This window comes from Camelus bactrianus, chromosome 9 (genome assembly GCF_048773025.1).
Source record: "Camelus bactrianus isolate YW-2024 breed Bactrian camel chromosome 9, ASM4877302v1, whole genome shotgun sequence".
Classification (NCBI taxonomy): Eukaryota; Metazoa; Chordata; class Mammalia; order Artiodactyla; family Camelidae; genus Camelus; species Camelus bactrianus.
The window spans coordinates 9545814-9571929 of NC_133547.1; the positions used below are offsets into that span (position 1 = coordinate 9545814).

Genomic DNA, 26116 nt, shown 5'->3' on the forward strand with positions numbered 1-26116 from the left:
TGCAGAGAATAACATAGACAAAAATCCCTGCCTTCACGAAGCCCACCTTCTACTGGTGGGAAACAAACCATTAACACATCAATACACAGAGTACCATCATGTCTGGAGGTGATAATGGTTATGGATGGAGCAATGTATAGAAGGGAGAGAAATGAGAGAGGGACCAAGATAGAGACAGAAGATGAGAGACAGAGAAGGGACTGGGGGGACAGGACAGTCAGTGAGATGGGAGAGAACTGAGAGGTCAGAGAGAGACTCAGAGAGCCATCTACTCAGACATAGAGCTTGGGAGACTTCCTGGTCCCCACCTGGCCTGCTAGTGACTCTGACCCTTGTTCTGTGACATCCTTATATCCTTTGAGAAAATTCCCTCTGGGCTTTGGCCAGTTTGAGGGGTTCTGTTTCCTGCTGCCCTCTCTGTCTTGGCACAGCCGTGGGTGAGTGCGTGGCTCTGATGCTTGGTGTTTTTCACTCTGGATGTATGTGGGTGAGTTTCTGAATGGAACTGTTGAGGCTGGTCTCTGGGAAATCTCTGAATTTTCTCTCTGACACTCTTTTTCTGGGCCGCTGAGTTATTTCCGAATTGGGAATCTGTGGCAGTTTCTGTGTTCCTCCCCTGGAACATGATGTCACCTTCGGGAATTCCCCTCCTCCCAGGGCTCCTGGCTATGGCTACTGTGGTTTCAGCTGCCTCCTCCCCTCGCCAGTGTTTGGACTTGAGATTTAGGGCTCACTTCACCCCATATTCTGTCTCTTCCCCACCAGGCATCTGACTTCTTGGTGACAGGAATGGGGCCTCTGTCTGAAAACAAACAATGAGAGCCTTGGTCCTGAACAATTCTGTGCAATGGGAATGATATAGGTTCTGTTATTGAAGCTCAAAAGTGGGGTCAAGGCAGGGCTGACGGGTAGGGATAGGGCAAAAGTTAGGGATGAAGTCAAAGATGGGATCAAGAAAAGGGCAGGTCTCAGGGATAGGGCTTGGGTGTGGTGAGGGTCAGTAGGAGGGAGAGGGCCTTTGGTGGCTGGTATTCCCAGGGTAAAAAACCTTTGAGTCAGTAAATACTTGGGAAGGCCAAAAGGTCCAGGCTGTCAAAATTGCTGAATTAAATAAAATGTCTTATTGCAGGTCTGGATGAGGCTGGATGAGGATGTGCTGGAGGGAGATTAGTGCCAGTTGGAAAGGGTGGATTGAGTCAAGGAGCTGTCTGGTTCCCCTGACAGCCTCTCCCCTGGCCACTCCCCACCTCTGAGCCCTGAGGGGCGGTCTGGGGTTTCACTGAAGCCACCCACCTCTGGTTCCCACAGCTCCCGGGGTTCTCTCCCCATGGCCCTTTGCTCTTTGTATTCATTCAATCAGTGCATGTTTATTAAACACCCACTGTGTGCTTTGCCCTGTCCTATGCACTGAAGATACAGCAGTGAGCAAGAGATAAAATTCCTGCCCTCCTGGAGGTCCCATGCTGGATGGGACTTGGGTGGAGAAAGATAATTTTTTAAAAAATGTAGACAGGTACTATACATACCAGGGAATGGTAAAAGCTGTGAAGAAAAATAAGACACAGTAAGGAGACAAGGAAGAATTTCTTCAATATTCCTCCTTTGTGGCTGCCCAACACTTTTTTGGGGGGGGTAACTAGATTTATTTATTTATTTACTACTACGATTATTGTTTTTTAATGGAGATACTGGGGATTGAACCCAGGACCTTGTGAATGCTAAGCACGTGCTCTACCACTGAGCTATATCCTCCCCACCCACCGTGGCTGCCCAACACTTCTGACTCTCCCTTTTCTAGCTTCTTCTATGTATTCTTCCTTCCCAAGTCAGAAACAAAAGAACCTTCACAGCTTTGTGCTTCTTGAAGCAGGTGTGAGCCTGCGCACTAGGTGTCATCAGTTGACTTGCATTTGGAGGGGACCACGTGAGCCTGTTCTAAGCAGATGTTTTAAGGCTGTGGCCTGGCTCATCCATTGTTCTTCTTCTTTTTTTGGTGGGGGGGGTAACTAGGTTTGTTTATTTATTTATTTATAATGGAGGTACTGGGGATTGAACCCAGGACCTTGTGCATGCTAAGCATGTGCTCTACCACTTGACCTAAATCCTCCCCACTGTTGTTCTTCTTTGGTTCCCATAACTGCCTGTACCAGATGGGGCTGCTCCTTCAGCCATGATCGTAGGACAAAGAAGATGTGTGAAGGAGAGCCACAGCTGACCTGCTGTCAACGTGTAACATGAATGAGGAGTTGATGATTCAAAGCACCAGGATTTGGGGGTTGTTTGTTATTGCAGCAAAATCCAGTGAAAGCTGACTGATAGAAAAATCCTCTCTGAGATGGGGAGTTGAAACCTAAATGAAGTCAGCCCGGCAATTGCCTGGGGATAATTCAGGCCCAGGAAAAAAGCAAGTGCAAAAGCCCTGAGGCACAAACCTGCTTACTGACTTGACAAAGGGGAAGGTGTGGCTAGAGTGGGAAGAGTGATGGGGGTATAAGGAATAGTTTGGAGAGGTAGGAAGGGGTCGAATATTATTGGACCAAGTGGCCCATGGTAAGATGTTTACATTTTATGGAGATGGGAAGACTTTCGAGGGTTTTGAGCTGCTGTGATCAGACTTGTGTTTTAATGGGATCCCTCTGGCTGCCATGTTGGGGACAGGCTGTAAGGGGTTGAGTGTTGGAGCCAGTGGGGAAGTGACTGCAGTGGTCCAGGTGGGAGATGATGGAGGCTCACCGCTGGGTGATGGTGGGGTTGGAGAGAACAAGCGGTTGGATTCTAATGTATTTTGAAGGTAGAGACCCAGGGATTTGCCAGCAAATTGGATGCGGGGCATGAGGGAAACCTCTCTTTCTCACCGAGGACCCCAAGGTCCTGACCTGGCGGAAGGAGGAGGTGCCTTTGACTGAAATGGGGACGAGGTCAGAAGTTGTAGGTTTGGAAGGAAAAGCAAGTGTGGTTTTTGGACATAAATGCTTGCTTCTGTGCGTCTCCCTGTCAAGATTCTAAATTCCTTGAGGGTTGGGACCAGTTCTGGACATTTTTCTTTACACAAGTGCCGAAATATCTATTGAAAGAATAAATAAGTGAATGGATGTCTCCAACGGGCCTGTTACAATTCCTTGGGGCTCATCCCATGAATGCCTTGGTTTTCTAACTTCTGCATCCAGGAGAATCACCTGGAAGCTTGTATCATCAAGCAATGGGGGAAATATTTCCTTCTTCTTCTCTCTCACATTGAAAACAATAAATAGTAGCATCATTATGCCTTTTTCTGCTGTTTACTCAACCATGTATCTCAGTGATCTTTCGATAAAAGGACATAACAAGCTGTCTCATGCATTCGTTTGCTTATTCATAGCCATGGATCATTCCTTTGGATGAACACTGTGAAAATTTTGAACGTGTCTTCAGCGGATAGCCGTTTCAAATGTTTCCAACTGTTAGCATTGGCAATCTGTCCTTCTCTGAGTAACCACATCCACACCATTTCACACGTGTGTGACAGTATTAGTTCCATAGGTTCCTAGAAGTGAATTTGCTGGGTCAAAGGTCACGCGTATTTGTGGTCTTGGAGGATAGTGCCAAATTGTCATTCAGTGCTCTCTTGTCAGCAAAGTCGGAGATTGGTGGGGTTTCCTACCCAGGGTGGCTCATGGTAGTGAACTGAAGCTTTTACAATTTCAGATGTGAAGGTTTGTTGCAAAGGGTTTGATGTAGGAACCTGGAGGCTGGGCAGGAGGGTGGGGAGAGAAAGAGAGGGAGGGAGGGGGAGAGAGAGAAAGGAAGAAAGAAGAGGGGAGGGGGAGAGAGATGGAGGCTGAGAACGGTGAGGTGGGGGCTCCTGAGTGTGACTCCCTTGGTTCAAATTCCATCTTCACCAACTAACAGCTGGTGGTTCTATGCAACCTGTATGATTCTCTTGCCTCCTTTTTCTCACCTGTAAAATAGAGGATCATGAAAACATGAGGTGATGGTTAAATCGGTTATTTAGAAATGAGTTATATGGCTAAAAATGTTGTTTATTTTGCTGCTCAACAAACAGCAGATATTATTTCTGGTGTCCTGGGGCTTGTAGCACCTTGCTGTGCACCCTGACCAGGAGGCATGTGGGCAGCAGAGAGCCGTAGGGTTGTTTTTTCTAATTGAAGTATAATTGATTTACAGTGTTGTGTTGAGCCGCAGAGTTTTGTGCAGGGCAAAGACCTCATGGCAGCTAAATCTCATGTTCCTCACGTGGAAAACAGTGATGAAAACCCCTGTCCTGCCCTCTTTGTGGTGCGGTCGTGGACTGGACAGAGCATGGGGTGGTGGGGTTGGTGAGGGCAGAGCTTTTACCTTCTGTACTCTGAGGCTGGGTGGGAGAAAGCTGGCAGAGAAAGCCCCAAATAACAGCCACCTGCCTGTCCTTCCCCGAGAGCTACCAGAGGGGGCATGTCCTCTCTCTCACCTCCCACTAGCGCCCCCCTACAACCCTCATATCTTTTGGGGTGTAGTGGTGCCTCACAATGGTTGTTCCCCTCGGTTCTCCCCTTCCAGATCCTGCAGTCCTCTCACCGCCCAAGGAAGGAAATGAAACCCGCCCCCTCCCAGCCTACTTCTACCCACTGTGAGTCATCAGAGCCACACCCTTCAGCACATCCCTGTCATTTGCAGGAAAGAGTCCAGGTTCTGGAGTCCTGCGTGACCTGGCCCCTGATGAAAGTCTGCTGTCTCTTCCTCTCCCCCTTTACACGTCAGCCCTGCGGAAACCCTTGTAGTCCTAAAAAGATCATGTTTGCTCACCTTCAGGCTGGAACATTTTCCCTCTGTTCTTCACTGGCTACTCCCACTTTAGGTCATGGCTGAGCCATCCCCTTCTCCAGGAAGCCTGCCAGGAACCTCCCCGCCCCAGGCTGGGCAAATCCCTCCTCTGGTCTCCCAGAGCCCCCTGAGTCCCACTGTCCCAGCCCTGCCCACTCTGATGTGTCACTCTTTAGGGATAGATTTGTGTCACCCACTGGGCTTTAAGTTCCACAGAGGCAGATCCCAGGGCTGTGCAACTCACAGCTAGGCAGTGACAATTCAACTTCCTCATCTGTGAAATGGAGCTAATAATAGCATCCACTTTCCAGGGTTTGGGGAAATAAACGGAAAGGATGCATTAAAGCCCTTGAGCGCAGTGTCTGGTAAATATCACCTTCAGGAGATGTGGCTGCTCGTGTTCATCATCTCAGTGTGTTCTCCAGGACAGCTGGCCCCTCTGCAGGATGCCCTCCTGATCCCCCAGGCTGGATCAGGAGTCCCTTCTGGGCTCCCATGTCCCAGCCCTGACTACTCTGGGTTGTCACTATCTGGGGGTGCTTCTGTCTCTCCCACTGGACTGTGAGCCCTGGGAGGGCAGGGTGTGGCTCTCACAGCCACCTTTGGGTTCCCAGTACTGCCCAGCACAGGGCTCCACACAGCCCAGGTGCCAGAGAAAGGTGTGTTGAATGAGTGAATGTATGAATGAATGAATGGCTTTAGTGATTATTTGTTCTCTGTTATATGTCTTTTATTCCTCCTTCCCACTCTAGCATATACAATTATGTTTTCTAGAAATACTGGAATTTAGAGAAAAGTGTGTGTGTGTGTGTGTTTGTCTCTGTGTGTGTGAGAGAGAGAGAGAGAGTTTGAGAGATGGAAAAGGTTGGGTTGGGTGGAAAGAGGGGTGGGCTGAGGACTTGGGCAAAGAATGGGCTGGATTTTGGAGGTTGAATCTGTAAACTCTGTGAAAGCAGAGACCAAGTCTGTCTTGTTCATGGCAATATCTCCAGCATCTAGCATGGATCCCGACACAGAAGGTGCTCAATAAATATTTCTTGAGTGAATGAATGAGCCAGGCATTGTTAAAATAGCTATGGAACCTTGCTGTGCCTCTGTAATTGTGAATCACAGTGTATTCTGAGTAGGCGTTGAACTGGGAGTAAGTTCTTTGGGTCCCCCTTAGAGTAGAACACCTGGCTGAAGCGCAGGGGAAGCAATCACGGGGCTACTGACTCCACCATCTTCAGACATCAATAATTGATGCAGGCACTCCTTCCTGGCAAGCATGCCAGCAGGCATTAACAGTCGATGGGGAGGGTGGGAGGAGGATAATGGCTCAGTGATAGAGTGTGTGCTTAGCACTCATGAGGTCCTACGTTCAATCCCCAGTACTTCCATTAAAAAAAAAATGGATACAGGTATTCCTTCTTGGGGGCATGGGTGGTTTCCCAGAATTCTTAATATAGATCTTGGCCCACTGCCAGTCTATCAAAAATGGTAGTTGAGACATTCACCTCATGCTCCAATATGGCTGCTCGGTTCCAGCGATCACGTTCCCATTCCTGCCAGCAGGAAAGGATGCTCCCTCACCTTAAGGACACGTAACACTTCTCACATTTTATTGACAGTGTAATTTTTTTTTTTTCCCTTGGACATCATGTACCCAGCTAAAATTGAGGATTCTGTTACTATGGAGAGAGAAGAGAATGAATTCTGGGGCTCTGAGGGCAATCTCTACCACAGCTGCTGACGAGGTTGGGCTATTCTACTGAGGCCAGATGACTATTCACCCCACCCTGGGGTTAGGGTAGAGGCCTCAGGATGCCTGACCCAGTTTTTCTGAGACAGAGAAAAAGTGAAAGGAGTTTGAGTTAAGTTATTCCAGTTAAACTCCAGCTTGGAGAAAGGTTTGGAATTCAGTCAGTGCTTTCATTTCTGAGCCTTTGAGTTTTCCTAGTTGTGTGGTTTTGGTCTCTTATTCATTCAACAAACATTTCTTGAGCACATGCTGTACAACAGATACAAGTCTGGCATTCATGGAGCTGAGAGTCTAATAGATGAGATAAATGTTAAATAATCACACCAATAAATATTTAATGACACAATGTGGTAAGTGCTATAAAGCAGAACAGTACGATGAGAGAGTTCACCCCAGGGATTGAATTTATAACAGGAGTGGTCAGGAGATCTCTTTGAGGAAATGTGCACAGTTTATTTTTAGTGGAGGGAGGAACGTCACAGTACTCTCAGCTGTTCCAAAGCGCAAGAAGTATTGCTGCAGCCGTGGCCAGAGGACAGCTGGAGGCTGGCTGGTGGCCGAGCAGTGGCTGTAGTGTCACGTCTGAGAAGCAGATAGACTAGGAGCTGCAGGAACCAGCTCTCTCCATCACCACCCCGGCAGCAAACGACTAACTTCTCCTTTGACAATGGAGGGAAGTGGGAAGAAGAAGTGGTAGGGCAGGATACCTCAGGTGGGTGAGGAGCCAGTTAGACAGTAGGGACTTCTGAGCAAATCTGGACCCTTGGACAGGCCAGGTCTAGGATCCCAGAACTGCCATAGAGTCAGTGATCTACACATATGGATGTCAGGGGATTGATTTATTTATTTTAACATTGGGAGTAAGAGTTGCACTGTCTGATATAATAGCCTTTAGCCACAGGTGGCTAGATAAATTAAAATTAATTAAAAATAAAGAAAATTTAAAAATTCAGTTCCTCAGTTACACTATCTCCATTTCCAGGGCTCAGCAGCCACCTGTGTTGGACAATACTGTATTGGTCAGTGCAGATACAGACATTACCATCACCACAGAGAGTTCTATTGGACAGCGCTGGTCTAAGGCACAGGATTTGGAATTGAGTAGACTTGAGTTGGCATCTCATGTGGCTGTGTGACCTTGGACAAATCACTTGCCCTCTCTGAGCCTCACTTTTATCTTATGTACATGAGCACAGTGACATTTCCCCGACATAGGAGGTGGGAAGCCCATGAGAGGATGAGAAGGAGGCTCCAGCTCCAGGAAGGGAGCAACAGAGCAGTGGAGTGATTGGAAACAGGGATTTCAGAGCCAGGGAGCATGGCTTGGAGACCAGCCCCACCGTGTGCTGTGGTGATGACCCTGTCATACCCTGTCTGAGACTCACTTGCTTTGTCTGTAAAATGGGGGTGGTTCTCCTTTCCTCAATGGGTACAGTGAGGATGATGTAACACGTAAGAAATCTAGTGTAGAGGGTGGCACATGGACAGCCCTCAATAGACAAGATTTGAACTCAGGTCTGCTACTATTATTGCTAATTGTAGTAATATGGTAGGTGGCTTTGTGTTGACACGGTTGTGTGTCACAGAAGCACTGAATGTCCCTCAAATGTTAGCTATATCCACACAGGAGCACTATTCATACTCATTTTAAGCAGATGAGTCTCAGAGAGGGTAAGTGACTCGCCTAGGGTCACACCAGTACCCTTTGCCTACCATCTGTCAGGATTCTCCAGTGAAAGAAAGTGTTGGATCTTATTTACAAATGCATCATGGATTTCTGAGGGTTGAGACCCTTCACCCACTTCTCTGCATTTGGAAGGTGTTTTTTTTTTTTTTCTCTGAAAAGGAGCAAAAATAAGCTGCATGTGTAGAAGACATATTTTGGAGTATCTGCCCAGTTTATAAACCAAAACCTCTCCCCCCCTTTTTTTTCTGAGTACTGAGTCTCCATAGACAAGGAGCTGGAGCTCTGATTGTACAGAACATCTCTTACCCTTACCCCAGCTACAGTGATAGGGCCTGTATTGACACCTGTCCCAAGTGAGCCAATCAGATACCTTCTCCAGGGGGTTCAGAAATCAGGCAAAGGGATGCTGGCTAAGTTGGGCTGTTCCTCTGAACATGAGCATTGGGGATTTAGAAGCTATGGGATGGTGCCTTTCTCCATGTGGACCAAGAAGCATTGAGTGCCCATTTGCAGAGAGACACAGAGAACTGTGAATTCTATGTTCCTGGAGAAGAGGTTTACAAAGGCTGAGGGGTCGGGGACTGAGAGAGGCAGTGAGCAACTGCCCTGGTTCCAGCAGCTCTTCTGCTTTCTGAAAACACGCTCGAGGCTTTGGTGGCAGATTACAAGAATAGCCACAGATTTTTCTCTTCCCATCAAGGATGAGGTCATTTCCCTACCCCTCACCATGTGACTTGCTTTGGCCAGTAGAATGTGGCATAAGTGATATGTGCCTGTTCTTAACCTTGGCCCTAAGAGGCATTGCAGTTCTGCTCTCATTCTTGGAATCCTGCCTCTGTCTTGTGAGTATGCCTGGGTTTGCCTGCTAGGGAATGAGAGATGACATAGAAGAGTGGCTAGTTGACACAGCTGAGGCTATCCTAGTCCAGACAGCCCCTAGGCAACCTGCCAACTGACCAAAGATGCATAAGTGAGCCTGGCAGAGACCAGAAGAACTGCCCAGCTGACCCTGGCCCACACTGATAACCTGTAGAATTGTATGCTAAATAAATGGCTGTTGTTTCAAGCCACTAACTTTTGGGGATAGTTTGTTACACAGCACGTGCTAACTGATAAAGCCTTCAATTCCTGGAACTCTTCCTGGGTCCTTATATTAAATTCCTTAAATTTCTAAATTCCCTGTGTTTTTTCTTGAGCGACTTCAGTGAATTTCTTTTGCTTGTAGCCCAAGAGTTTCAAGAAATATAGACTGCTTGTTTATGTGGCTCCCAGGGACTTGGTGAGATGAGCAGATGGGGTATTGGTAGATGGCAAGAGGAGATGAGAGCAGTCCCTGGGGTTTTCAACAAGATGGGGACATCCCAGAGACAAATGATCCGGAAGCCAGGAGGAAGGAGCTCCCAGGAACTTCCTCTTGTCCCCAGCCCCGGGATTCTCCCCACCCCACTGCCTGTTCCTGGTATTACCTCTTGGGCTGATAGACAAGTGCCCACACTTCAGATGCACATTGTTTTTTTGTTTTGTTTTGTTTTGTTTTTTTGCTACCCAACATATCCTGTCATGTAATAGCAGAGAGTAGTTCTAGTAATGCTTGAATTATTAAAAATGGTACTATAACCTCTACCTTCTCTTGGAGCTGTGTTTATGAGACTTCATGCTTTTGTGATTTATCCATATTTGTTCCATTACTGTGTAGTATCTCTCTGTGGAACCCACTGTGAGAAAATACAATAAATTTGATTGAAAAACAATTTGGGAGCATCAATAAAAGCTGAAGATACACATATTCTATAACTGAAATTCCACTCTAATTATCCACTGAACAGAAATGTTCACAATGGGTTCCACAAAATGTATATTTTGAAACAGGATATTGTAAAACAGCTGTCAGTATTTTTGAGTACACACAAAAATTCATGGTTAAGATCTGCTTGCAATTATCTCCTTTTGTCTAGAGTCATTTATTTGTTTTTTAGTTTTAGTCAATTTATTTAAACTGAAAAAAAAAACCCAAAATGGTTCAACCATTTCTTCGTCTGCCACACCTACAAGGAAGAGAGAAAAATAACAACAATAGCAATAATAATAGTAATAATAATAAAATGTGGCCAACGTTCATTGAAGGCTCACCATGTGCCAAGCATTATTTACAATATTTTACTTTTACCATATTAGTTAATCCACATACCTACCCTTTGAGGTAGGTGTTACATTACCATTATCCCTGTTCTACAGATGGGGCACAGAGCCATTAAAGGATTCACCCGAAGTCCCACAAGGTAGCATATGGCAGAGCTGGGATAAGCCAAAGGAGCCAGGCCTTAACTGCAAACCACGGGGAGGGTCAAGACAGCCATGCTTGTCCTCGGGACCTCACCTCCAAGGTCACAGCTGATTGGACAAGGCTGGTTCCTTCTGGACGACGTCAGCATCGGTCTATCCTAACAGGTGTTGGCCAAGGTGGCGGGAGGACAGGAAGGGATCCCTCCTGCCACTCATAGAGGTAGGGACTCCAGGTAGTCTGGGTGAGGATTTTCACACCAGCCTGATTTCTCACCTTTCTCTTCTAAGAACCTAACTTTAGAGTTGTCTCTGGGTCTGATACAAGATCAGCTCTTTGTCAGCGTCATGTCCTTGATGAGTTGATGGATTTCTCTGAGATTTAGTTCTACTCATGTGGAAAATGAGCACAAGAACAGTCCCCATCCATGAGAGTTGTTGTGACTTGTCTGAGGGCATGGGAAATTGGAGCCACAGTGACAAAGGTGATGTGGGTGATTCAGGCAGCAGCCTGGCCCTCCCCTATTCCCCAACTCTAAAGGTTCCATACAACACTCACGGACTGGAGACCTGGCCCCAGGCCCTCCCAGCTGGTCCACGAGGCCTTTCCAAACCATTTCAACATGCAGATTTCTCTTCCTCAGTACATAAGCTACCAAGGCTTGTATTGTCAATGGTGGAGAAGAAGCACTGAGGGTTAGGGGCTAGAACCAAGAGTGAGGCAGGGTTCAGGGTTCGAACCCCTCTTAAACTGTGGGGTCTGGAGCCAGTCCCTTCTCTCTGAGTCTTAGTTTCCTCTTTGACACAAAATGAGATCTTCACTCCTACTCCACCCCACCTCCTGCCGAGCTCTTGTGGAGATTAAATAATGTTTAATAAGCACATACTAGGCGCTCAATCCACAGTAGGATAGTACAGTATTATCATCCTCTTGTGGAGATTAAATAATGTTTAGTAAGCACATACTAGGCACTTAATCCACAGTAGGATAGTACAGTATTATTGTAATAGTTAATTTAATCTAAGATTAAAATGAAAATCAGATGTAAGTGAGATTCCATCCCTCCTCTTTCCTAAATCCTCCATGGCTCCTGTCTCACTCAGAACAAAAGCCAGGTCCTTACATGGCTAACAAGACCTTATGCTGTCTGGTGCCCCACCACTCCTGCCCCCTCTCCACCCCTGTTTCCTTCTCTGATTCCATGTCCTATTTCTCTTCCCATTCCTCATGCCACATTGGCCTCTTGGCTGTTTCTTGAACATGCCAGTCAGATCCCACCTCAGGGCCTTTGCACTTGCTGTTCCCTCTGCTGGGTATGCCCTTCCCCCAGATCCACTGGCTTCTTCCTTCCTTTCCTTTGCTTAATGTCTTTGCTCCCATGTCACTTTCTCAGGGAGGACTTCACTAGCTTAGTTAAATTGTGTCCCAACCCCACACTCCCTGTGCTCCTTCCCAAACTTACCCCGCTCCTTAGCACTCACCATCAGCAACATACTATTGATGCTTTACTTGGTCATCACGTGTACCATTGGCATATCAACTAGACTGCAAGTTCAGGAGGGCAGGGACTTTCCTCTGTTTATTCCCATGGTATCCCCAGTGCCTGGCACATGGTAGGGACTCAACAGTTATGTGTAAAAGGGATGAATAGGGCTCTGACCATATCCCTGGCCCTGCTATAAAGGCTTTAGAAATATTACCTTGTTTAATCTAAACAACGGCTCTCTGAGGCAGGGGCCGTTATCATCACCCTGACTCTGCAGGTGGGCAAACTGAGGCACAGAGAGAGGAAGTGACTTGCCCATGGCTTCACTGTGGGTAAGTGACAGAGCTGTAATTTGAACCCAGGTCCAGGTGGGAAGGTATAGCTCAGTGGTATAATGCCTGCTTAGCATGCACGAGGTCCTGGGTTCAATCTCGTACCTCCATTAAAAAAATTAAAAAAAAAAAAAAGAAAACACCTAATACCCTGTCCCCTCCCCCAAAAGAGATGGCCCTAGCTCCAGAACCCTCTCCTGTCTCTTTGTTCCCCAGAGGCCACTTTGAGAATGGATGATGGCACATCAGGGGTCAGCGTCATCCTTTCTGTTTTTGTCATCCTTTCTGGATGAGCTAAAAGCTCCTTGGGATGAGGCTGTTGGTCTGGCTTCAGTCTCGCTGCAGGGCAAGTTCTGTGCCTTGTGGGGGCTGAGTGGATGGGAATGAGGGACGGAAAGTACCTTCACTTCTGGATTAAGGTGAAAACTATGCTTCCGATCAGTAACACGATCCCCACAAATGCAGCCACGATGAGGGCGATGGCAGATCCTCCTGACAGGGAGAGAGTGGGGTCCGGCCGGACAGGCGCGGGGTCTGTGGGATCCACATTGGCTTCTGGGGACCGAGAGAAGGAGAGACTAGGGAAGCCACCCTCCTTCCATACCCCATCCCAGCTCCTGCCATTCCACCTCTTCCCATCCTCTGGGTCTCCACCCCAGCTTCTCCCTGTTCTCCTGCCCCAGTCTCTCCCCACCCATCTCCCCACCACACAGAAGCCAGAGGAGTCTTTTTAAAGTTCAAACTTGATCCTGTTCCTTCCCTGCTCAGAACCTTGCTATGGCTCCCCAGGACTTCACCTTGGCCTTTGAGTCCTTGATGCCTGGCCAGCCTCAGCTATCTCCACCCTCCACCTTTATAACGAAGCCCCACTGGATCCTCCTCAATTTTCTTTCTTTTTTAAAGTTGAAGTAGAGCCGATTTACAGGGTTGTGTTAATTTCTGGTATATAGCATAGTGATTCAGTTATATATGCATATATATATATATTCCTTTTCATATTCTTTTTCTTTATAGGCTATTAGAAGGTATTGAATATAGTTCCCTGTGCTAGACAGTAGGTCCTTGTTGTTTATCTATTTACATATAGTAGTTGGTATCCACAAATCCCGAACTCCCAATTTATCCTTCCCCACCCCCTTGGATTCCACTCAATTGTCTGAGCTCAGCCCCTCTCTCTCCTACTTCCAGGCCTTTGTCTGGAATGCCCCTGGAGTGCCATTTATGCCATTTTCTCCCCCTTGGGCTGGATAATTCCTGTGTATTCTAGAATCAGCTCAGATGTCCCCTCTTCCAGGGAGCCCTTTCTGATTCACTTGCTGAGTTGGATACCCCCTTGGGTCCCACAGACTTTTGAGCTCCCCCAGCCCAGCCTTGCGCACTCTGGTCATTACCATTTGTGGACAGGTCTGTCCCCTACTGGACTGGGAGTTCTGTGAAGGCAGGGCCAGGGCTGTCTCTGTCACCAGATGTCCTCAGCACTGCCCAGCATGGACCAGTCATATAATAGGTGCTCAAAAAACATTTTCTGACCAGTTGATGAGTGAGGAAAGGGGTCTTAGAAGTATTGTCATTCTCAGTAAACATATCAGGGTCACCAGATACTCTGAGATTTAAATTTTTATCTCCCAGTAAATCACTGCAAAACCAAATCCTGAAGCTTCCACTGAACCCTAGCTGGGGAGAGGAGGCAACTTTTCGGAATGCAGCCAAGCCATGCCCCTTTCCATGCTCTGGGCCTTTGCTTATGCATTCCCTGCTCTCTAGATCCCTCCCCATCTTCTCTACTGGCCAGCAACTCTGCATCCTTCCAGCTTGCTCCATGCTGCTCATCCTCCATGGATAGAAACATCAAATATAATATGCATAACAGCTGCTATTTAAAGGTGTTATGCCAGCCTCACCCATATACTGTTTCAGTTTCTTGTAGCAATCTTGCAGAGGTCTACACAACCACCTCTGTTAGACACAGGAGGAAGCTGAGGCTCAGAGAAGGGACATCACTTGTTCTAGGTCACCCAGCCAACAAGGCATAGGGGCAGGAATTGAACCCCACTTTGGCTCCCAAACCACTTTTCTTATCCCAACAACTGGCTGTTCTTGTTACTGCCACCCGAGCCTCCAAACACACTACTGCACATGGTAAGAGGCACAAATGAATAATAATATAGATAATGCTAATCACAGCAGTGATGCTTGTCCATCCTTACTGAGCACTCACTAGTGTTCAGTAGTGCTAAGCGCTCTTATTTTAAGCTGTTCACCTGCTTATCTCATTGAATGCTCACAACTACACTTTGGAGTGGGCACAATTATCTTCCCAATTTTACATATGAGGAAACTGAGGCACAGAGATGTCAAGGTACTGGTCTAAAGTCACACAGCCAGGAAGTGGTAGAGCCAGAATTCAAATTCCAAAGCCCATGCTCGGAACCACTCGTTATATTATCACTTTCATTTTTCTCTCCCACATATGCTGAGACTCAGAGAGGTGACGGGGCTTCTCAGGTTCACAGAGCCAGCAAATGGTTGGATCCAGGACCCAGGCAGCAGCCTCCAGATCCTGCCCTGAGCTTTCATTAGAGTTCATGTCTTTGGGTCTCAGCCTCCCATCTGTAAAATGGGCTAATGATCCTCACTCTGCCAGGCAGATGAAAGAATGGGGTGCCTTCTTGGCTATAAAGGGCCTCAGAGGGGACTGCTCATAGAAGTGGCTCAACGGAATCAGGAAAGCTGGCCACTGACCAGCAAGGGTGCAGGGGTCTGGGGTGACGGTGGGAGACTCACGTGGCAGTGAGATAGTCACGGGCCTGGAGAAATACACTGCCTGGCTATTCTCAGCGAAGCATACGTAGGTGCCCAGATCCTCTAAGGACAACCTCTGAATAATTAGCTTCTCCCCGGTCCCACGAGGCTTCCCATTGAAGCTCCATCGTAGCACAGGCTCAGGGTTGACGGAAGCCACCCACTGCAGGATCACTGAGTAGTTGAGGTCACTGTAGATGACACCGTTTGTATTCCCTGGGAATGTCAGCAGCAACACCCCGTCCAAGTTGGCTGTGCAAACAAGGAGCAAGGTCATGTGGGTGGAGGCCACTCACAGAGACTGAGCACTTCTTCAGTTCACCACAGAGGCATTCATTCATTCATTCATTCATGAATGAATGTGCTTGGAGTGCCTGCTCTGTGCCCAGTGTTGCTCCAGACACTGGGGGTAGCAGAGCTGTTGGCGTCCTCACCCTCAGCACTTCCAACTGCCAACACTGCACCTGTTGCCCCACGGCTGCCATGGAGGCAGCGGATCAGAGAGCTGGGAAGTGGACACGCCCATGCCCTCTACACTGCTCTGCTCTCAGTTTCTCACGCTCACCAAGTCCTCTTACCCCTCCAGCCCTGTCCACACTGTTCTTGCTGTCTGGAACAACCTTTCTCATCATCTTTACTGGCTAACCTCCCTTCAGATAGCATTTGAAATGCCACTTCTGCAGAGAAGCTTTCTTTGGCTCTGCCCTTGAGATTATTCCTTTCACGTCTCTCTCCCCCGCCAACTGGGAATTCCATGGTGGGAGGAACCAACTCTGTGTCATTCACTGCTGAGTTCCTCCTTCTCCAAGAAGCCCTCCCAGGCAATCCAGAGGGAGCCAGGCGCCCTCTGGGCTCCCATAGCCAGCTGGCTCGTCCCAGCCCTGCCCACTCTGAGACATCCCTGTCTGGGGATGCATCATTTTCCCCACTGGATGCTGAGCCCAGGAGGGGAAGGCCAGACCAGGGCTGTCTCAGCCAGGTTGTGTCTCCACCACTGCCCACCACAGGGCCAGGTACAGGGTCAGGGTGGTGGTTTGTTGAATTAATAGATAGTAATGGGGTCATGCCCACCTCAAGCCTTCCCCTGAAGCCCCAGCTCCCTAACCCATATCACTGCTTCTAGGGACCAAACACCTTTTCTTCACACCCCATCATTCACCCACTGTGGAGCTGGGAGCCCACAGGCATGCTGGGACACAGAGACAAGTTGGGGAGTAGGCTGACCAGCAGGTGGCTTGCCTGACTGATCTAGAAGCCAAATGCACTGTGGTTGGAAGGAACCATTGGCTAAGCTTGATGTACACTTGGCTTAAACTTGGGATGGAGGGAGTGGGTGAGACCCCCAAGGGCATCCTCAGATAGAAACTTGTGGCAGAAACTTCTGGCTATCTCCCTCCATCTCTTCTCCCCTTCTTCCTTTAGTTTCAGAATCCCACCTTTCAGCTGGGTATATGATTGCCCAGGATAAAGACTACATTTTCAGCTTCTCTTAAAGCTAAGTATGACCATGTGACTAGTTCCCAGCCAATGAGATGTGAGCAACCTCTGTGTTGGGCCTTAAAAGGAAGGCATCTTCACTCCCCTTCCCCTCCCCTGTAGTATTGGTTGGAGTGCAGATGTGATGAGAACCATCTTGGGTCCCACAAGCAAGACAAAACCTGCTGATGATGGAATAACGAGAAGGAGCCTGGGTCCTGATACCATGAAGCCACCATGTCATCCCTAAATGGTTTATGCCAGACTGCTACGTGAAAGCTAAATCTCCTTCTTGTTTAAGACACTGTTACTTTGGGTCTTTGTTAGAGCATCAGTCTCTGAGTCTTATATGGTCTCCATTATGGGCTAAATTATGTCTTTCCCTTACCTTCTCCAAGATTCATATATTGAAGCACTAACCCCCAGAACCTCAGAAAGTGATAATATTTGACAATAGGGCATTTAAAGAGGTAATTAAGTTAAAATGAGGCCATGAGGGTGGGCCCAAATACAATCTGACTGATGTTCTTATAAGAAGAGATTGGGACTCACAGGGAGACACCAGGGGTGACAAACAGAGGAGAGACCATATGAGGACACAGGGAGAAGGCAGTAATCTGCAAGCCAAGGAGAGAGGCCTCAGAAGAAACCAAACCTGCCGACACCTTGATCTTGACTTCCAGCCTCCAGAACCATGAGAAATAACTTTCTGGTTTTTAAACCTCCTGGCAGGTGGTCTCTTGTTGTGGCAGCCCTAGTAGACTAATACATCTCTAAACCACCGTCTAGGGAGGATGAGTCTGGTTAGCCTCAGGACTTTGTTTTTCCGGTTTAGGTGTGAAAGTTCAAGTCCAGAGCTGAATAGCTCATAAAAACAGAGGTGAGTTTGAAGGCTGCCACCAGAGACCCCTATCCTTCCCCAAGTGATAGTGAACAAATATTTAATGAAGATCTATTGAAAAGTGTGATAGGTGACAAAAATGGCCAAGCACATTGCAGCTCCTCTCATCAGGAGGTGAAGCTTATTTCCCTCCCGTTGGAGCTGGGCCAGTCATGTGACTCATTTTGGCCAAAACAATGTGGTGGAATTGATGGCACGCTAGTTCTGAGTCTGGGCCTCAGGAGGCCTTGCAGCTTTCGCTCTTGTTTCTCTTCCGTTGCTGAGTGAACAAGCCCGGGCTAGCCTGCTGGTGGATGAGAGGCCTCGTGGCCCATTTACCCCCATTGTCCCAGCTGCCAGCCAGGCCACTGCCAGACATGGGAAGGAGGCCACCCTGGACCAGTGCCCAGGTACTCACTCCCTAGCTGACCAGAGATACATAAGTGGGCTCAGCTAAAACTAGCTGAGACCAGAAGAACTGTCCAGCAGAATCATGAGCTAAAGAAGTGGTTGCTATTTTAAGTTTTGGGTTGGTCTGCTAGGGAGCACAGAATGGATCCTGATGGGCCCTGCTGACCAAGAACTCACCCCTCCTGCCATAGGGCCCCACTCACCCTTGACCTGTATCTGCTCCGTCACACTCCTGCGTCCCTTGCTCGTTTCCAGCACCATGGTGTAGCTGCCCGCGTCCTGAGTTGTCACATTTCTAATGACCAGGCTGCCTTGGGTGTCCAGTGTCTCCCGGCCAGTGTGGCCAGGCCCTGGGAGACCCTCAGGGGAGAAGATCATGGCTTCCGTCCGGGCCTCGTGCCCTCGAAACCAAGAAGTGGAGAGAACACCATCGAGGCTTCCGCGGACAGGCAGGTGGGCATCAGCTCCTTCCGTCAAGGGCGCCAGAGATGCAGAGGAAGGCAGCTCCAAGAATGCAAGCAGGGTGCCTTGGAGTGGGGAGCAAGGAGAGGAGAGAGCAGGCCAGCAATTGGGACCAAAGGCAAGATGCTGCCCCAGCAAGTAATCCTTCCTGACCTGGTGAGATTGAGTACCACCCAGAGTTGATGATGACAATGGTGATAATAATAATAATAAAATAGTGTAGAAATAAAAGAAATATTCCTTGAGCACCTGCAAGCCAGACATTGCCTAAGTGTTGGACATGTATTATCTCCCTTATTCCTACATCAGCCCCACAAAGTACTTATTATGCTGGATGTCATGCAGGTTCATCCTCCACCTTTTTCTGCTCCCTCAACGGCTGACTTCTCTGAGCTGAATCACTAGGGATCCCTTGCCTTGGGTTTCTGGTTGCCTTCTGCCAATGGAGGCATTGGTGAAAGGCAGGAGGACAGGAGCAAGTGACCTTGAGGGAACTGGTCCCATAGCTCCCTCCCTGCTCCATCAACACTGATTGGCGAGGTCCCTCTACTAAAGCTCCCGTTGGGTGCCCCCCTCCATATACCACTCTTTTTAGGCTTTGGTGTCTGCTCTTCCTCTTATAGCTTCCAGCCCAGGGGAAGTAACAGCTTCCCGCTGTTGCTAGCCGTTAGGTGCTGCACAGTTCCCTGTCTTCCATGGGTTACCCATGCCCTGCCTACACCTCTGCCAATAGCCCCCCTATTAAACCCCCCTCATTACTCCTTTTGAGTAAACCATCTGCTTCTTGCCTCAACTCTGTCTGATACAACTATTATACTCCTATTAGAGATGAGGAAAGGGAGGCTCAGAGAATTTAAGACATTTGTCCAGGATGTCTTAGGTGATAAACAACAGAGCTGTGATCCATGCCCAGGCAGTTGAAATTCTCAGCCACTAAACTGTACCATCCAGTGTGCCCCCATCCCCGTTTCTCTCACTTCCTCTAATTAAATTTCCATATTGCTTAGAGAATGAAGTTGAACCCTTGGAGTCTGGCCTCCAGACCCTATGCACTTGCCCACTCTTCTTTCTCTCACTGGAATGATCACCAATGCAGTAAAAACATCAACTTCAGTCAAAAAAGACTGAAAAAATTGACATCATAATAAAAAGGAACTTCTGCAAAGTTTAATAAAAACCCCAAGCACCCACAAAGTCTAAAAGACCATGACCTCCCAGGAAAAATTATTTGCAACTCATATCACAGACGAAGAGCCCATTTCACTAATACAGAAAGAGCTCCTAGATATCAGTAAGAAAAATATCACCATCCTAACAGAAAAATGTACAAAGGAGATGAGAAGGAGGTTCACAGAAAAGAAAATTCAAATGTCTCTTGACATAGGGAAAAACGTTCAGTTGTACTCATAGTAAGAGAAATGCAAATGAAAACAAACCAGGATTACGCTTTTCACCTATCAGGTTGGCAATGATCCAAAAGTCTGACGCCATGTGTGGGTGAGGCTGAGGGCAACAGGAAGCTCGCACACGGGGCTGGTACAACCCCGGGTGGAGGACAGTCTGGCAAAGTCTTTCAAGATGAAAAATCCCCATATCCTTTGACTTTGTAATCAAACATCAGGGAGAGTGTCCCACAGATACACTTTCCCAGTCTGAAATGACTAAGGTGCAGGGTTATTTGCCACACTGTATCGATAATGGCAACTGCCCATCCATAAGGAACTGATTAAGTAAATGATGGTCCATTCACACAACGAAACAATACAGCTATGCCAAAGGATGAGGAAGAACTCAGGGAAAGGTCACTGAAGTAAGTAGTTAAGCTACAAATGCACACTGCTGAACAGTCTGTGTGGTATGCTACCTTTGCTGTAAAAATGGGAGAAAAGTAAATATGAATTTGCATTTTCTTGTAAACACATAAAGAATCTCTAGAAGGGTACATAAACATAGTGGTTATCTGTGTCTGGGGTGTGGGGAGGGAGGGGACGTGGAAAATGGGGTAGGTTGGTGGGGGGACAGACTTCACTAAAGGCCTTTTAATATATCCTTGAGACTCGAGCCATGGGGATGTATAGCCCATTCAAAAATTAAGTAAAATTTGAATAAATGAAATAAGAGAGTATAAACTAGGTTCTTAATTATCGAAGACACACAAATGCACACATCCCAGAATGCAGGCTCCAGAGCTGGACTGCCAGCATGCAAGTCCCAAAACTTATTAGCTCTGGTGACTTTGGGAAAGTTACTTAACCTCTCTGAGCCTCAGTTTCCTTATCTATAAAATGAGAATAATAATGTCTCTGGTGATTTTCGTCTGGGGACGATTTTGCCCCCCACCCGGGGGACATTAGCAACATCTGGAAACTTTCAGGTTGTCACTACTTGGGATGGGGGTGCTCCTGGCATCTGGTGGGCAGAGGCCACGGAGGCTGCTAAACATCCCACAGTGCACAGGACAGCCCCCCACAACAAGGGCTCATCGGGTCCAACTTGCCGGTCGTGCCGATGCTCAGAAGCCCTGGTCTAATGCTTGTAAAGTGCTTAGACTAGTGCGCTAACAAAGTGACTGTCGGATAAATGCTGGACATTATAGTTATCATCATTCTTATCATTCTTGCCTCCACACTCACAAGTACTGTAAATATGCCTTTTAAGATAAAAAAGCTATAGAATAAGTGGTTAAGTTTTAAGGGTCAGAAATAGCCACTGACAGAACAGATGTTAATACATCAGGTTTCTTCTGGGTAAATTAATAAGAAATAGTGGCGAGAGAGAATGCATCCCAGGGCAGGCGGCATCGTCAGCTACACATGCACTGAGCCCTGGGAGTGGGAGTGAGCGGTCTCAGAAGGCGGCTTCCAGCAATCAGCTGCTACTGTGTGCTGGCTGAGTGCCCGGGACTGCGCCAAACTCTCAACTGTTACCTCACAGATCCTCTCAGCAACTCTGAGGTTGGCACTAGTCTGTTTTACAGGCAGGGAAACTGAGGCACAGCCAGCACAAGTCTCAGAGCCACGGTCATAAGTGGATTGCTGGGAGTTGTCCCGCCGTAGGGCCTTCTGGGGGGCTCACTGCCTACCTCCCGCCTCCATTGATTTTTATCTCTGAGTCGGCAGCTAGTGTGACTTTTCTAACCCCCTGCTCGTAAACCTTCCATGGCTCCCTAGTGCCCTCAGTGCTCCTTTGCCTGGCATCCCCCTCCCTTTTTTTTTTTTTTTTTTTTTTTTTTTTGCCTGGCACCCTTGCTACATCTCCAAGACCCTCTCACCACTCTTTCCTCATTCTCTGCATCAGTCAGACTCCGTGCAGCTGCTCTGGCCTCTGGGCCCCTGCCTGTGCTGTTCTCCCCACCTAGAATGCTGTTCCTCCCCAACTCTATATCCAGCTGTGATTCAAGCCCAGGCCCCCACCTCCCCTTCTGAAATCTTCCCTGACCCTCAAGTGTGCTTGGTAATAGATACTACGATGTTTCAGCAGGGAACTTCAGTGACTTGATGGGGTGATGGAAGCTCTTGCCAAAGTGACAGGAATAAAGTATTATACCCAAGAACCTGCTCAAGATTTTGCTCTTCTGTCTTGATGGAAAAGTTTGCTGTCTTATGCTTATGAAGCAAGAGCACAGGGATGCAATTGGCATAGCTGGTGTCCTATCTTTCTGAGGTCCTGTTTCGATTTTGACAGGTTTGAAAGGTTCCCCATCCCCATCCCCATCCACCACCTCCCCAGCTCCAGACCTGAGTCCTCTCGTCTGGGTCTCCCTCCCCCTACCCACTCCTGCCCCAGCCAGCGATGCTTGGTCAGTGCGATCTGGGGATGGGTCTGTCTTCCTTCTGGACTGTGAGCCCCAGGAGGGCAGGGCTGGGACTGTCTTGGTCACTGTTGTGTCTCTAGCACCACCCAGCACAGGCTGGGCACAGAACAGGCACTGGCAGGGGTTTGTTGAATAAGTGACCAGAGGGGGAGATCCCAGGTCATACAGTTCACATTCTGGGATTGAGTTCTGACTCGGACACAGCTGCAGGTACCTGGTGATTCAGGAGTGTCCTTAGGCATCTTGAGAAGGAAACCTCATATGTGAGCAATCCTCACTCTAGCCGGTGTAGAATCATGGTTTCATTTGCAGACTTTGAGGCCACTGGACGTGGGTTCATAAACCTGACTCTGCCACTTTTATTTCTGAGCTCTGACCCTCAGTTTTCCCACTCGTCATGGAGGGTGGATAGTAGCCAGTTCATAGGAGTGCCTGAGATCCAATGAGATCATGAATTTTCAGGGCCGAGGACGGTCTAACTTAAGTATTATATACATATATATTTAGGTATTTTACATATATATATATAGGTATTTATATATATGTAAACATATATAGCTTGTATATAAGGTAAACACAATATAATAATACCTTACCTATATAAAAATACCTATAAAGTATATATATAAATATATAAAGTGTATATATATATATGGAATTTCAGAGCTGGAAACATATAGATGATTCCAGAACTCTTTTTTTTTTCCTCAGGGGGAGGTAATTAGGTTTACTTATTTATTTATTTTATTGATGGAGGCACTGGGGATTGAACACAGGACCTTGTGCATGCTGGGCATGTATTCTACCACTGAGCTCTACCCTCCCCCTAGAACTCTTACTTGACAGGAGCATGGCTGTTTTATTTTATCTCTAACCTTCAATCAAGTGGGAAAAAGTCTCTATTCAAATTTTTCCTATTCGAGCCCAGGACATTCCCTGAATCACTATATATATTGATTATATATGTAAGCCAGCATGTGTAATATATACATATATATATCAGGTTATACCAGATAGATATACCAGAATGTTAAACTTGACTCTCCCATTGTCTCAAAATTTCCCCAGAGGTTTCAGAGGCTGAGAACAAAACAGCAGATGACAAGAACCCTACATTCTCAATTGAGGTCTGGCTAATGGGTTGCCCATCCCCAGTTCCTCCAGCACCAGCCGCTCTGTGCTCACCAGGCTTTGGGACGGGAGACAAGAGCTCATGGAGAGGAGGAGGCGGCACAGAGTGAGGCTTTCTACAGGAGAGGTGAGGATGAACCGGGGGGTCCACCTGAGGGGTGGGGATAGGGGCTGAGGCTTTCCTCTGCACCCCCTGCCAAATGAAGATGGCTCCAAGGGAACCTCTTGGCCAGCTGGAGCTGTGCTCCCTGGAGTTTGTGGGAACTTAAACTGATAAGTCCCCAGGGGAGGGATGGAGAAGAGGCCCTTTGGGGTGGAGGAGAGAGAGGGCTGGGTTAACATGGCCCATACCTCCAGCTGTTGGTGGGACAACAAAGATGTTCACAAGTCTCCCATGAGCCAGTGTGGATGCCTCGGAAGGGAGCCAGCTGGAGGCCACCCTGGCAAAGACACCCCCGTTGGGAGAGGACTTGCTGGGTAGGTTCCCTCAACCATGCCTCAGCCACACAGGAGGCCATGTCTTCACCTTACAACTACAGCAGCCAAGTAGAAACTTTCCTGCCCCCTTCTAGCCCTCCTACCCTCTGCCCATGGCCTTGGGGGGCCGCAGACCTCAGCTCTGGGTGGGGAGAAAGGACACAGAGAGAGAAATAGGAATGAGGCCCACCACATCCCACCACGTCCTCACTGCAGTCTGAACCAGGCCTGAGCTGGGGAGGAGGCAAAGCCTTAAACTAGGTGGAGTTTGAGGTTTGGAAATGATACAGAACTGGCCTTTTCTAAGACCTGGAAATAGAGGCAATTTATTAACTATCTGAGAGGCAGATGTGTGTAATCTCTGGAAGGTGTGGTCTTGGAGGCCAGACCATCTGGGTTCCAATCTTCCTTCTGCTACTTCCAAGCTGTGTGGCCTGGGGAGGATATATAACCCCTCTGTGCCTCAGTTTCCCCCTCTATGAAATAGGGATCATACAGCCCTTGCCTCATGGGGTTGGGAATTAAATGTTACTACATGAAAGCACTTAGAACAGGCTGCCACATAGATGTATTCAGTCACAATGACCTCTCTATATTATGATTGTTATTATTATTACTGTTCTTATTATTAAAATTGTTATTAGATATGGATAGCTGGGGTGAGACGGGATGCTCTGGTAGAAAGTGGCTGAGGTGGGGTCCTGGATTCTGCTTCTGCCCTTGCCAGCTGCCTGCTCTTGGGCAGGTGACCCCGCCCCTATCTAAGCCTCATTTTCCTCCTTCTAAAAGGGGGGTCAATTGCACAGCCTCTTGGGAATTTCAAGAGATCTCGGGTGCCCATTCTGCATGGGTTTTAAACTGACCAGAGTCAGAGCTCCGAGTGGGAGCGTCTCTGATTTGGATAGAGACTCTCCCTGGGGATGTCCCTATCTTGTCCCCAGCCTGTAGGGTTACCCCTGTCTCTCACGCACCTGTTAGAAGCAGCCTCTTCCAGGCAGGGCTGTGGCCGGAGCCGGCGCCCAGAGGACACCTCATGCCGGGTCCTGTCCTGGTGGCGCGGAGGAGGTCGCCGGTCAGGAGTGGGGTCTCCCAGACCGCACAGTCAAGTACTCAGCCTTGGCCCCGCCCCCGCACGTGCCCCGAGCGTTTCCTGGCAACACCTGCGCTTCGTCCAGTCTCGGGTTCCAGCCTTGGGCTGGAAAGTCACCTCCAAGTGGTCACCCTTCTCTAGCACTGAGTTGATGGCTGTGGTGGGTGGGGAGCAGGCTAGGGTGGAGTCCCTGAAGAAGGGGCTCTGAGATTTCACTCCCCTCTCTCTCTCTGCTCCCACTCCCAGCCCCTCCAGACCTGGAGAATGATGAAGGTGGAGGGTGGGGCAGGCTTGTCCTGCCTCTGTAACCTCACGTCAGAGGAGAGGACCGACCAAAGGTCGTCAGGTAGGCGGTGCTGGCCTCTTGGCTTTGCTCCAGACTCTCTGACTATTGTTCTGAGCCTCAGTAAAATGGGGGTGTTAATAATAATGCCTGCCCTAGAGTCAGAGGGACCCATGGACATCAGGTTCCCAGCAAAGTGCCTGGCATATAGTAGGTACTCAATAAATGAACATAGCTATTAAAATAATGCAAATTATTATTGATAGCCGGGGTGTCTTGGGAGTCATATTCAGAAGCCTCTTGTTCATACTGTATCCTGAATTTGGGATTTTGGAAGGGTAAGGCACAAAAGTTCATTTCTCACATCCTTTTGATCCTCTAGACCCATTCTTTCCTTCTCTAATTAATAATTTTATTGCTTAAACTATAACTGATGTTCACTGAACACCTGCTGTGTGCCAGGCACAACACTAGCCTTTTATAGTTGCCTGATTGAATCCTCATAGGAGTCTTGAGGGGCTGGTATGATCATCCTTATTTTCCAGTGGTGCATGGAGGCTGAGTAATTCACCTGACATCTCTCAGCAATTCACCATGGCTTTTGTCAGGTCTTGGATCAAGCCACCTCAGGGCCTTAGCACTTGCTCTTCTTAGAGGTTTACCCCCGTCATCTCATGGCTGACTGCATCTCATTATTCCAGCCTCAAATCATATATCAGCTCCTTAAAAAGGCCTTCCCTAACACCTACTGTAAGTCAGGCCCCAGCTTCTTGCTAGCAAGACACACTGTTTAATTTTCTTTACAATATTTATTACTCTCTGAGATTATTTATTTCTTTGTTTGGTTGTTTATTTATCTGTCTCTACTCCCCTACACCCACCTCCTGAACTAGAATGTCAGATCCAGGAGGGAAGGGATTTTTGTCTGGCTCACCACTGTGTCTCCAGTGTCTAGAACCGTAC

The 26116-nt window shown here is 48.0% G+C and overlaps 2 protein-coding genes across 20 annotated transcripts in view; one reads left to right on the forward strand and one right to left on the reverse strand.

Annotated features, from left to right (window-relative positions):
- CEACAM20 (CEA cell adhesion molecule 20) overlaps positions 1-26116 on the forward strand; it is a 100138-nt gene that overhangs the window by 30755 nt on the left and 43267 nt on the right. For 7 of the 15 annotated variants that reach the window (XM_074369470.1, XM_074369474.1, XM_074369477.1 and 4 more), the window contains exons 2-3: positions 23241-23430; positions 25117-25216. The exons of 4 other annotated variants lie outside the window; for them this stretch is intronic. The gene's annotated coding sequence lies outside the window, so the exon portion shown is untranslated. Of the gene's footprint in view, positions 1-23240; positions 23431-23660; positions 23781-25116; positions 25217-26116 lie in introns of all 15 variants that reach the window. 4 more of the 15 variants (XM_074369472.1, XM_074369478.1, XM_074369475.1 and 1 more) reach the window with 2 other exon arrangements.
- Positions 3336-25132, reverse strand: IGSF23 (immunoglobulin superfamily member 23). Of its 5 annotated transcripts, none has more exons than XM_074369492.1 (5): positions 24752-25131; positions 18100-18423; positions 15204-15381; positions 12729-12882; positions 3336-3937 (listed from the first exon to the last, which is right to left on the reverse strand). In XM_074369492.1, exons 1-5 carry the CDS (start codon positions 24813-24815, stop codon positions 3875-3877), a joined length of 783 nt encoding a protein of 260 aa, XP_074225593.1. In that variant the 5' UTR covers positions 24816-25131; the 3' UTR covers positions 3336-3874. The 5 variants fall into 5 exon arrangements, with proteins under 5 accessions (XP_074225593.1, XP_074225591.1, XP_074225594.1 ...); XM_074369490.1 differs by having other exon boundaries at positions 3795-3937; positions 15112-15381; positions 24752-25129; XM_074369493.1 differs by lacking the exon at positions 3336-3937 and adding an exon at positions 10155-10273.

Bases quoted from the DNA above. Each gene is read 5' to 3' on its own strand.
- IGSF23 (XM_074369489.1), bottom strand. From the start codon at position 24,815: ATGAGGTGTCCTCTGGGCGCCGGCTCCGGCCACAGCCCTGCCTGGAAG. The intron at 18,424-24,751 runs GTGCGTGAGAGA...CCCCACTCCAAG, and splicing joins GAAGAGGCTGCTTCTAACAG to GCACCCTGCTTGCATTCTTG. The intron at 15,382-18,099 runs GTGAGTGGGGCC...TTGTTTGCACAG, and splicing joins GGAGCAGATACAGGTCAAGG to CCAACTTGGACGGGGTGTTG.